At 36.0% G+C, this 13,008-nt stretch overlaps 1 protein-coding gene across 1 annotated transcript in view; it reads right to left on the bottom strand.

Moving 5' to 3' along the window:
• The window catches only part of ATRX (ATRX chromatin remodeler), a gene marked incomplete at its 5' end in the record, with an annotated part of 83,514 nt that overhangs the window by 25,863 nt on the left and 44,643 nt on the right, over nt 1-13,008 (bottom strand). The window contains 6 exons of the mRNA XM_080910106.1: nt 3,394-3,566; nt 3,742-3,830; nt 5,101-5,231; nt 8,644-8,761; nt 10,642-10,817; nt 12,043-12,180. Coding sequence (XP_080766232.1) covers nt 3,394-3,566; nt 3,742-3,830; nt 5,101-5,231; nt 8,644-8,761; nt 10,642-10,817; nt 12,043-12,180 — 825 coding nt within the window. The remainder of the gene's footprint in view (nt 1-3,393; nt 3,567-3,741; nt 3,831-5,100; nt 5,232-8,643; nt 8,762-10,641; nt 10,818-12,042; nt 12,181-13,008) is intronic.

The raw sequence follows: 13,008 nt of genomic DNA on the forward strand, positions 1-13,008 counted from the left end.
AGGCAGAGGCAGGCAGGTCTCTGAAATTGGGGCCAGCAAGGTCTACAGGGATAATTTCAGGACAGCCAGAGCTACAAAGAGAAACCCTGTCTTGAAAAACCATGAGGAGTCATTGTTGTCATCATCATCAATATCAGAACTGAAAAATGCCAGCAGAGAGTAAAAATGTGAAGTTAAATATAAAATGCCTAAGTTAAGAATCTGTGATAATTTCTATGCAAATGTAATAGATTCCACTCTTGGTGCATGGCTAGGGAATCCAATCCAGGGAATCCTGAGTGCTGAATATGTAGCCTACCAATGACCTATTACTGTAGCCCTTCCATTCTACTTTTGATCCTACTAAGTATAATAACAACTTCCAGTAAAATCTAAAAGAGCAAAATGTAGAACTGGAACTGTAGCTCGTTTGGTAAAATGCTTCTATAGCATTAAACTCTGGATTTTATCCCCAGCACTGCAAAAATCAAAGTATTGTGGGATATATCTATAATCCTAAAATTCTGAAGGAGGAACAAAAGTTCAGGTTTTACTCAGCTATATAACTTGGACTACATGAGAACATTTCTTTAAAATAAATAATCCAGAAACCTGTGGGCTATTTCAATTACTATATACTCTAGCCAGGCTGCTGAACCTTGTCTACAATCCCAGTAGTATGGAAGCTAACGAAGGCCTATCTCAAGCTCAAGGCCATCCTATATTACTTATCAAGTTCAAGACTAGTTTGACTACACAGAAACCTTGTCTGAAAAAAACAAATCCTTAGCAGTGTATGATATTAAAATTTGCAATCAAATATTTATGCTGACTTTTCTGATTTTATCATCCATATACATTAATTATAACTTCTGTTACAATTCTGTGCTGTGTGTGTTAAAAACAACTAAATGTATCCAACTACGACTTTATATACATTCTGGACCCCACAAGAATCTTAGAAGACACAAAATATAATTTGAAAGCAATATGCTCACTTCTTGATGTCTTCTATATTTAAATAACTAGATTACTGCTACATTTGGAATAACATAAAATGTACATTTTAAAGGGGAAAAGGCATAACTTGTTTCCAAAACATCTGTACATATAAAATAAATAATAGAGAAAGGAAGGAGAAAAGAGACAAGAAATAAGCAGGAAGTTTGTGTGTGTGTGTGGGGGGGGTGTGTAGAAAAAGCAAAGCAACAACAGTGTGGTGCTGTGAATTGGAACATGATTCGTCTTCACTAAAACACACGTTAAATTTTGATTCTCAAGAGATGATCAGGTTGTTAAGGGAGAATAAGTTGTCTTCACAAAGGTGCACTCCCTTCTAATCCCTCTCTCCACCCCACTGCCTTGGCATTCCCCTACATTGGGAAAACATGCCATCTCTGGAACAAAAGCCTCTTCTCACATTGATGCCAGACACTGCTATCTTCAGCTACATACGCAAATGGATCAAAAGGTTTCTCAATGTGTGCACAAAGGTTGGTGTTTTACTCCATGGGAGTTTTGGTTGGTTAATAATGTTCTTCCCATGATGTTGCAACCCCTTTAAGGTCCTTAGGTCTTTTCTTTAGCAACCTCATTGGGATCCCCAAGTTCAGACCAATGGTTAGCTGCAAACATGCTCAGCTGTATCTATACGACATTAGCATAGTCCCCAAGGAGGCATCTCTATTTGGTTCTTGCCAGTAAGTACTTTTTGGCATCAGCTATAGTGCTTGGATTTGGTAGCTGCATATGCGGGGGACCCCAAGATGAGGCAGCTTCTAAGTAAAAAACTACTTCACACAAGCTTTAAAAAGCAAAAGCCCTAGATTGCCAGTCAACGTATGACTTTTTCAACCTTATCAAGCACACAACACACAACATCTACACCTTGGCCCAATACTTTCCAAGCCCTTCACAGTATCACAACTGAGGACACTATAGATAGCACACCAGAAAAAATGGGACAGCTAAGTATTCTAGAAGCAATGCAGCTACACATCCCACCTACACTTCCTGATAATAAAAGGGATGTCAAATTTTAAAACTGATTAATAGTTTATTCCTTGAGAATTTCATACATACATCAAATTTACCCCTTACTGCCTCCCCTTCAACTGCTCCCCATTCCTCTGACTTGCATACAATTTATTTACAGAACTGAACATATTCTTTCTTTGCATCCCTAACAGAAGAAAAGAAATTCAGTAAGACTACTGAAATATAATAGATCTTCCCACAAACACACATATACAGGGAGAGCCTGCAGAACTGTAAGTAGAAAGGGTGGAAGAGAGCACAGGAGGAGATAGCGAAGCTTTTCATTGCTTTAACTCTATAATCACAGTTTTCGCTGTGTTGATGAAATACTCTTTAATTCGACTTGAAAGATGAATGCTGATAAAGCTGCTTTAATGAATGGAGTAGCCAAAGAGAAGAAGAAAGAGGGAAATTTTGTAGTTTAAATTTCATGACTCCCCTGATTTGGAGAATCCAGGGTTTGTAGTTAGGCTGCCACCTGTCTACTCCACAGAGGTACTGAAAAGAGAAGCGTTTATAGAGGAATCACTGTGTTAGTCAGCTGCAGACCTGAGCTCAAACAAGATCATTCAGCTGCCACCCACATTGCTTTCCTCCTCACAGATGGTTAACTGTTTTGCTCTATAACACCCCAATGCCAAATATTCAGAGCCATTTAGAAGTAAGATATTTGACATATTCGGATCTTTGGTCCCAGCTTTAAAGCTCCTAAACACAGTCAGCTCGTTCTAAGAATATAGAATGGCTGAGTACCAACTCTTAAGCATATATAAAGGAAGAAAAACTGAAGCCACTGGACAGTAAACTTTTACTTTCATATAAAAGAGAAAAAACAGAAAAATGAATTGTACATGCTTTAAGGGGAACCAAAGCACGTAATTATAGATTATGAAGAAATAGAAAAGAAAAAGTCTAAATGATTAAAATTCATTCTACTGTATACATTTACTACTTGAAATGCTTAGAGTTTTTCTATGTACTTACATGAATGCCTACAGACCTGTTAAGATTAGACGTTCTAGCATGAATTCCAGTTCTAACATTCATTTATAAAACTAGATTTACCATCTTCACCTCAATAACACTAAAGAACGACACATAAAAGCTATATGCAGCAAAGTCAGATATAGTTGGATGAGGGCATACACATTTAAATAAACAATTAGCTTTCCATTTCCTTTCCTCCAAATTACCACACAGAGCAAATTGACTTGCCTACAATAAAGCATCAATGATTTGTTCTAACTCCTCATGCTCTCAATACCCCAGCAAAGAAATTCCTTTGCTTCAGTTCTCTAGGATAACAGGACAAAGCAAACATGGACGACCTGATTTGTTCTCAGCCAATGGACTACAATGAATGTTCAGGACACTCACTTTCATCTAGCTTCAGAGAAACTGAAGGGTTGTTTCCCGTCTCATCCAAATTTCCTTCTCCACCTCCTCTAGATCTTGAATTCCAGACTTTTATGACTTCAACATCGTTGTCACTGCCACTCCCGCTTGAGCTACTGTCCTTCTTCCCCTTCTTTCCCTTTGTTTTCTTCTTTCTAAAATGAAAAGGGGAAGGGGGGGGAGGAAGGGAGGGAATGAGGGAGGGAAAGAGAGAGAGAACTTTGTTAGGAAAGTATATTAAGTAAGACTATAAAGCCAACTATCAGAAGACCACCCACAAGTACAGGCTTTTAAATGTACCAGCATAGGTAACAAAAGGACTCAATTTACTTTGCATACTCATCTGAGCTTATACTCATAGAGGTTTCATCAGAATCTGAAGCTATAAATTCATCCATACTATCTTCATCAAAATAACCCTAGACAAAAGAAGACATGTTTTAGTAGCCCGTTTCAACATATATTGGAAAGTCAAATATTTCATTTCACTTAAGTGATATAAAAAGAATTGGGTCTAAGGAAGTATAGAAAATTCAAAGAGATAATGGTGATTTAACAATATTATAAAACAGGAAGTCTTAAATGGGATGAAGAAAATGTGAAAAGAAAGCAATGCAAACAAAGTTTAGTGTATTGTACCAAAGTAAACTTATTGTCTCTGATAAGTTACTATGACCATATGTGATATAAAAATTAAGAGAAAGTGAATTAAAATACGAGGCTGGAGAGATGGCTCAGTGGTTAAGAGCACTGGCTGCTCGTCCAGAGGTCCAGAGTTCAATTCCCAGCAATCACATGGTGGCTCATAACCATGTGTAATGGTATCAGATGCCCTCTTCTGGTGTGTCTGAGGACAGCTATAGTGTACTCATATAAAATATGAATAATCTTGAGTCATTTTTCTATAAGCATAAAATTGCATCAAACTAAAGGAATAATTAAGACAAGTTCTCAGCAAAGGTTGACCTGACCTCCCAAGGCTGGATACCTCCACCCTTCCAGTGCTGAGATTACACATGTGTGTTAACACACCCAGCTCAGATCCTCTTACTTCCAACCTCCCAAGTGCTAGGATTATATATAGATATATGTCACTTTGCCTGATTTGTGTGGTCCTGGAGACCAAACACAGTATATCACATATGCTAGATACTGTATCTACTGAACTGCATCCCTAGCCCAATTTTTAAATTTTTACATTATTTTCACTGTGTGTGCTCAGGTCACTGGAAATCTAAACTAAGGGTCTTGTGCCTACTAGGCAAACATTCAATTAGTGAGTCACCCCTCGAAAAAGTTAAAGGAGCTCAATACAAGAACATTTAAAACTGGGGGTGTAGGCCCCTTGGGTTCAAATTCCAGCACATAAACAAACATTTAACGACCCTATAAGCATAATGAACTCAAGATACAGAAATAAGCAAGGCATGGTGGCATACACCTATAATGCCAACATTCAGAAGGTAAAGGGAAGAAGAAGGACAAAAGCTGGAGGTTAACACGGACTACACAGTAAGTTTCATGCCACCTAAGGATACAGAGTAAGTACTCATCTCAATGACAACAAAGAGATGAGTGATGTGTGTGTGAACTAAAAATAAAAGAAGCTGAATTAATGAAATAGAAAGTTGCTTCAGGTATAAAGAATATAAAAAGTAGAATTTAAACAATTTGAGGTACTTGCTTTACCTTATTTTCTTTGCTAATATAGTCCAGTTGCAAACACCAAGGATGAGTCCAGATTCTACTTAGCATCTGGAAATCTTGGAAGAGCTTTGCACCTGCCTTTCCTCTTCCACCTTCAGTGCTATTGCCCACACCTGACCAAAAGAAACTATAGTTGAAGCCACAAGAAATCTCCATTTCTACCATGGTGATTCTGTATTAGATTATCTATGACACACATGCTTTTCAAAGTATCAAAAGTCTTATAAAATCATTTTTTAGTAATAGTTTGAAACACATGCAAGGAGGGTTAAAAAATACATCCTAGAAAGCACAAAAAATTAAGCATTATACAACAAACCCAAAAGAAGAGAATCATACACACAAAATTCTACCTCCAACAACAAAAATAACAGGATTTAACAATTATCTGTCGTTAATATGTCTCAACATCAATGAACTCAACTCCCCAATAAAAAGACACAGGCTAACAGACTGGATACATAAACAGAATTCAGCATTTTCCTACATACAAAATATACACCTCAGTAACAATCAGTCACTACCTCAAAGGAAAAGCTGAGAAAAAGTTTTCCAAGTAAATGGTCCCAAGAAACAAGCAGGAGTTGCAATTCTAATTTTCAATAAAATTGACTTACATCTCAAATGAGATGGGGGGGGAAAAACTTCATATGCATCAAAGGAAAATTCCACCAAGAAGAAGAAGTGTCAATGCTGAACATTCAAAGACCAAGTGCAAGGGCACCCACATTCATAAAAGAAACTTTACTAAAGCTCAAAAACCACATTGAACCCCACACAATCATAGTGGGGGACTTCAACACTGCACTGTCACCAATGGACAGATCATTGAGACAGAAACTCAACACAGACACACTGAAACTAATAGATGTTATGAACCAAATGGATTTAGTAGACACCTACAGAAGATTTCACCCAAAACAAGAGGGTAGTGAGCACCTCGTGGAATCTCCAAAATTGACCGTGTAATTGGACATAAAACAAACCTTAACAAATACAAGAAGATTAAAATAATCTCATGCAGTCTATCAGATCACCACAGAATAAATAAGGCTGGTTTTCAATAACAACAAAAACAACAGAAAGCCTACATATTCATGGAAACTAATCAACTCTGTCCTGGATGCAATACAGAAACCAAGAACATTATACAATTCAATGAAAATTAAGACAATCATACTGAAATGCATGACAGAATGAAAGCAGTGTTAATAAGAAAATTCATAGCACTAGTGCCTTCATTAAGAAATTGGAAAGATCCTATATAAGCAACTTAACAGCACACCTGAAAGCTCTAGAACAGAAAGAAGCAAACACAACCAAGGAGTAGAAGGAAAGAAATACTCAAACCGAGAGGTGAAATCACCAAGTAGAAACAAAGAGAACTAGACAAAGAATCATCAAAACTGAGAACTAAATCTTTAAGAAAATCAGTAAGATAACCCTTTAGCCAAACTAAAAGGTACAAAGATAATATCCAAATTAACAAAATCAGAAATGATAAGGGAGAGATATAAAAAGAACCTGAAGAAAATTAAAAACTTGTCAGAACCTACTACAAAAGCCTATACACTACAAAACTGGTTAGACAAAAATAGATGATTTTCTAGACTGATGCCACGTACCAAAGTCTAAATCAAGAATAGGTAAACTATTTAAACAGTACCATAACCCCTAAAGAAATAGAAATAGTCATCAAAAACCTCAAAACCAAAAAGTCCAGGACCAGATAATTTTAGTGCAGAATTCTACCACAACTTCAAAGAAGACCTGAAACCAATATTCCTCAAAGTATTCCACAAAACAGAAACAGAAGAAGCATTATCTAATTCACTCTGTGACACTGCAATTACTGACACCTAAACCACACAAAGACTCAGGAAAGTAAGAGAACTTCAAACCAATTTTGTTTATGAATATCGATGCAAAACTACTCAATAACATTCTCACAAACTGAATCCAAGAAGAACACATCAAAATGATCATCCATCACGATCAAGTAGGCTTCATCCCAAGGAAATATATATATGAAATCCATCAACATAATATACTATCTAAACAAACTGAAGGAAAAAAAAACATATAAACATCTCATTTAGATGCTGAAAAAAACTTTTATAAAACACAACACCCCTTCACATTAAAAGTCTTAGAGAGAGATCATGAATTCATGGCAAATACCTAAATATAATAAAAGCAATATATAGCAAACCAACAGTCAACATCAAATTAAAATGGAGAGAAACTTAAAGTAATCCCATTAAAATATAAGAGAAGAAAACGGTAGCGCATTCTCTATTTATTAAGAAGAACTCACAAAGTTATAACTAGAGAAGTAAGACAACAAAAGGATATCGAGGGGATAAAAATTATTAAGGAAGAAGTCAAAGTATCACAGTTTGTAGATGATCTAATAGTATATATAAGCGACCCCTTTATTATTTAATGTATATGAGTACAGTATGGCTGTCTACAGATACACCAGAAGAGGGAACCAGACCCCATTCCAGATGGTTGTGAGCCACCATGTGGTTACTGGGATTCGAACTCAGTACCTCTGGAAGAGCAGTCAATGCTCTTAACCACTGAGCCATCTCTCCAGTCCTTGCCTTGTATTTTACCTTCAAACTTTGTGAACTTCATGGATTTAATCTATGTACTTTTCAAAAACAATGTAGCTGAATATTGTAAAGACTACTCTGGAATTTTATTCTTCCTCTATTGCATATCCTTCAGAAATACTCCTTTGTCTCTTTTGTTCAAGACAGGGTTTGTCTGTATAGGCCTGGCTGTCCTGGAACTCACTGTGTAGCCTACCCTAGCCTGGAATTCAAAGAGCCTCGGGCTGCTACTGGAATAAAAGGCATGTACCATCATACTTGGCATAACCTAGTTCTTTTTCATTTTTTTAATAAATAACTTAATTTTTCATTTTATGCACCTTGGTGTTCTGCCTGCATATATGTCTGTGAGGGTGTCAGATTCCCTGGAACGAGAATTACAGACAGTTTTGAGATGCCATGTGGGTGTTGAGAACTGAACCTGGGTCCTCTGGAATAAAGGCTATTTTTAATCACTGGAACATCTCTCAAACCACACCCCCACACCCCCACCCCCGGTAAACTATTCTTAACAAATTAAAGGCTTAGTTACAAATTATACAGAGAGATTTATGGGTATTTTCTTGTGTATTTGGAAAAGAGGGGGCTGCAAAAAGTCAAGTTAGGTCCCATATGTACAGGGTAAGGGCACTTCTACTAAGCAGTATTTCATTAGCCAGGGGATAGTAATGTAGTCAGGGCTACACAAAGCAAGCAAACAGAAAACATTATTGCTTTAAGTTTGTCCTTTGAGTTTAGCATTCATAGCAATTTTAACAATAAACATTGCAACTTTAGCCATATTTTGTTCAAATAGAAAACTAAAAAAAAAAAGAAAGAAAAAAACATGGAAAACTACTAAGACCGTATTTTTCAGAGAAAGAACATACTCATACAGATTAAAACAACTGAATGTATTTGTTACCTGTTAAATGATCTAAGTAGTACTGATAAAGCTTGCACTGAATAGCAGTCATTCTCACAGCTAACACATATTCATGTTTTGGAGGCAAGAACTTTGTTAATGCTGTGTAATCTTTCCTCTGCAATTAACAAGACAAAAAATGCAAATCAATGATCTAACTATTATGTAACCAGAATGAACTGCTTGAAGAACTGTGGGTTTTAGGGCTGAAAGACACAGTCAATATTTTCTTAAGAATAGTTTCCCTCTCAATTCATAACAGAGACCACATATACTTATATGTCTCACATGACTAGATGATAGGTTACATTGGTAAAAAAGATACTGCAACACGGCCATCGGGTTTTAAATTCAAGTATCATATGATCACTTTTTTAAAAAAATGCAAGTTTTCAAGATATCTGTCTTCTTTATATTTAAAAACAATGGCAAAAATTTGGTGATGTCACAAGTCATGTGAAAAGCAATACTGTCAAAAGTAACATGGTTTTCACATAGGAAACCATAAGAATAAGTTCCACATAGTCAAGTGTTGAAGTACATCCCTATGATCCTAAAACTTGAGAGGCTTAGGCAGGAGCATCGAGGGTTCCAGGCCAGCCTAGACTACATAAAAGAAAACCCTTCTCAGAGGAGAAAAAAAAAAACGGAATGAAAAACCCAACATTCAAAATTCTAATGCAACCTGAGTTGTATGCCAAACAATAACTTCTGAGGCAATGTTTGTACTCTCTGAGAAAATAAGACATGTACAAAACACTAATGAAATAATTTTATTAGAGACAGAAAAATTCACAAATACTAATACTTATTAAATGCAAATATCTACTTATTAAATTTTCCATAATGATTTTATATTGCAATAAAAATACTCTGGATATACTGGGTTAAAGGTATTAAGTTTACCCTTACTTAGATAACATTTTGGAATGATTATGGGAACACTTTCAATCACACATATGGCTTAACCTGAAACCTGGCCTCTGAGGACCCTGGTGCGAATGAGATGAGGAGCCCCCGTGCCTGTTTCCCTGGACAAATAACTACTTAAACAGAAAAACCAACTTACTGCTCGGGTAATAATGGGAATACAGAAGAGTACCGCTTAATAGTATATATAGTCAACATATCAGACACGATTCTCTGCTATGACAGCACTATTATCATACTCGGGGCCAGCCTTTTATGTCCCTATAGAACATTTTTGTAACTACCTTTACTGGTCTAGTATCTTAAGAGAGAATATAGATCTTGAAATCACTGAATAGCTCCATCTCTACATACTTACCTAGATCTGTACATTTAGATTCACGGACAGTCTTATTTTAAATAACATTATTAACCTGTTCAGTATATCAAGTAATAAAACTGGTGTATGTACAAGTGCATGCATGTGTCTGTGAAAGGATATATGAACAAAGTGTGGATGACTGTATGAACTGTGTGTGTGTGTGTGTCACAGCACCCATGTAGAACCCAGAGGACGACTCTGATAGAGCAGGTTTTTCTCTTTTCAATTTTACATGGATTCCAGAAATTAAACTTGGGTTGCCAGACTTGTTAGACAAGGACCTTAACCCACTAAGCTTTGTTGCCAACCTCTAAAACTGTTTCTCAGCAATCACGTTAAAAATAGGTCCTTTCTTAGGTCAGTCACACTAGCCTCTATGACAGCTATTCAAACAGTGAAGCTCTGAACATCATGTCAAGTATACAGAATTTCTTAACCATAACATTTGTGCTGGTCTTCAGAGCCCCCTGCTCTAAGAATGTGAACCTAAACATGAACACAGCAAAATATAAGAAAGTGTATAGATCAATTATGTTCTTAAACTGTGAAAGGTACTACAAATGTCAATAACTGGTGAATTTTTAAATCAATGCAAAAAGTTATAATTATTAAATTTAAAAACGAAAATGAAACGAAGTAGCTCAAGGCTAAAGTCAAAAGCTGATTTGGGACTCCATTATCTCAGTTGCTGTGGAGCATCTCTGTACCTGAACACATCCGGCTAACATCTCATAGAGAATATGAGCACGTTTTTTCATCACTCTCACATCTACCATGGTAGAATCTGCACACTGTCCGTTTTGGATTGGATTTATAAATCTATTCCTGAATTCCTTGATGGATCCAAGCAAATTTTCCTTGATAAAGTTAACCATGCAATGATCTAAGAGACAAGATATTAATTCATTAATAACGTTAATAATAGAAAGACCCAGAAAAACTCTCCAAAATATTCCTAATGCTAAATGCTAATCTTATAGAAGTATTATCAGGAAGGGAAGTGAGAGGCAGTAAGGAGACAAGGGGGGAATCTACGCTTAGGATGAAATCCAGTTGCAAATCTGTTCTAGAACTAGATAAATCATATAAGAAACAGAAAGGATCATCCATAAATCCTACACCTATTTATATAAAACAGTTGATTCTAAATTACTATTCATAACATGTAAAGCATAAAACAAATATATGTAGCTGTAATGTATACATAACTGCAATAATGATCTTATGGTCAGTGAGAGCATTTTGCAATGAAAATATTAGTACCACATAAAAATAATACAAATAGAGGACAAGCTACTGTGGCTAAGTTATACAGCTAATTCAGTTCTTGATTCAGCTGAGGAAGTCTTTAAATATGTCATCAACTATCCTATAAGAAGCACAATCAATGTAAACCAGCATTTCTGTAAAGGGAGAATAGGAAAATAGAAAAAAAAACAAATAAAGGTCTAACACACTAAAAAATGTGCAATGCAATGATGCCAATTGCAATTTGCTAAATAAGCACATGACAGTGAGGGAACTTCACAAGGCACTGCTCTGTTTTTCCTTTGTCTTCAGTCTGAGTAAATGCTACTCAAAAAAAGATTTACTGGAAGTTCTTTGTATTCTTCATCTCCACTTTCCGAAATGTTCGCAATTGCCATGTCTTTTTTATTTGATTTTTGCAGGGGGAGACAAAGTCTCACTATTGGCTATTCTTGAACTTACAGAGATCAACCTGCCTCTGCCTCCTGGGATTAGAGATATACACTATCTAAGCGAGACTCTTTGTGTCCTTATTGGTACTTCCTTCAAACTGTATATCTATCCCTATTAGACTTTTTCAATAATACATACACATTTGTATATTTTGACGCAATCGCTAAAGAATTCTTATACTTTTTAAGTATTTCTAGTCCCTTATTCATATCTAAGCAATGACAATGGCACATGTCTTGACAGTGGTTTGCTTCCCATACAAAGTATTTCACTTGAAAAGCATTCTAGAAAAGAATTAACTATACTCTATGGTCACAAACTACAATAAAAAAATGGTCAAATTTATAAAAATATATGAGTCAATGGCAACATTCTACAGCAGAATGATGTAATATTAATTAACTCACACTCAATTAGGTTATTTTGAAGTGGTGTTCCTGTTAAAATAATCCTCCTCCTCGATTTTATAGAGTTCATAGCCTTTGAAACAGCAGATGCTTCATTTTTTAGAATATGGCCTTCATCACAAACAACAAAATCAGGACCTACAAAATCATGTATAAAAACAACACTTAATTAAAATGACACTAAAACAACAAAGCTAAAAACGTTGCTCAAGGACGTGTATTTGGTGCATCACTTTACACTGCTGATCTTGAAAGATAAAGCAGTATCATTAGAAACACATTCATTTTCTATGTGCCACTGTGCATGACTGAAAAGGCACTAGTTAGCATTTAATCAAGACGACATAACCAAATATTAAAGTACTTCTAAAGACCTACAAACCCTGTGAAGAACAGAGCCTAAAACTGTTACCAAGACAGCCAAGCACGGTAGTACAAGCACCTAACACTAGTACTTAGGAGACAGAGGCAGACTTGTTCCACGGGGTTCCAGGAGAGCCAGGGCTAGTAGAGAAAGCCTGTGTCAAAAAAACAAAAACAAAATGGAGAATAAAATACTAGTAAAAGATTATCCTCAACAGATTTGGGTACTTCATAAAGGAAATATCTTTTAAGGGATTTTAAAAAACTTTAGAACTAAGATATGTTACAATGATTATATAACAGCATAACAATTAGAAGGAAAATATATTTAAAGCAATATTGTCGCATTAGATTAAAGAGTTTGAATATACCAGAAAAGAAAAATATCAAATGCTCTAAATAATATAGGGCTGAATGAAGATGTGGATCAGTGCTTATAAGAACGTGTTCTTCCATAGGATCTAGGTTCCACCTCGAACAGAATATGAAGTAGAATCTCATTTGTATTAAGCCGGCTCAGAATCCACTAAATACAGGACATGACTTGATTACTGGTCTTCCTGCCACCCCCTCCCAAGTCCTCGGATTGTAGATACGTGCCAC

This window comes from Micromys minutus (assembly GCF_963924665.1).
Source record: "Micromys minutus genome assembly, chromosome: X".
Taxonomy (NCBI): domain Eukaryota; kingdom Metazoa; phylum Chordata; class Mammalia; order Rodentia; family Muridae; genus Micromys; species Micromys minutus.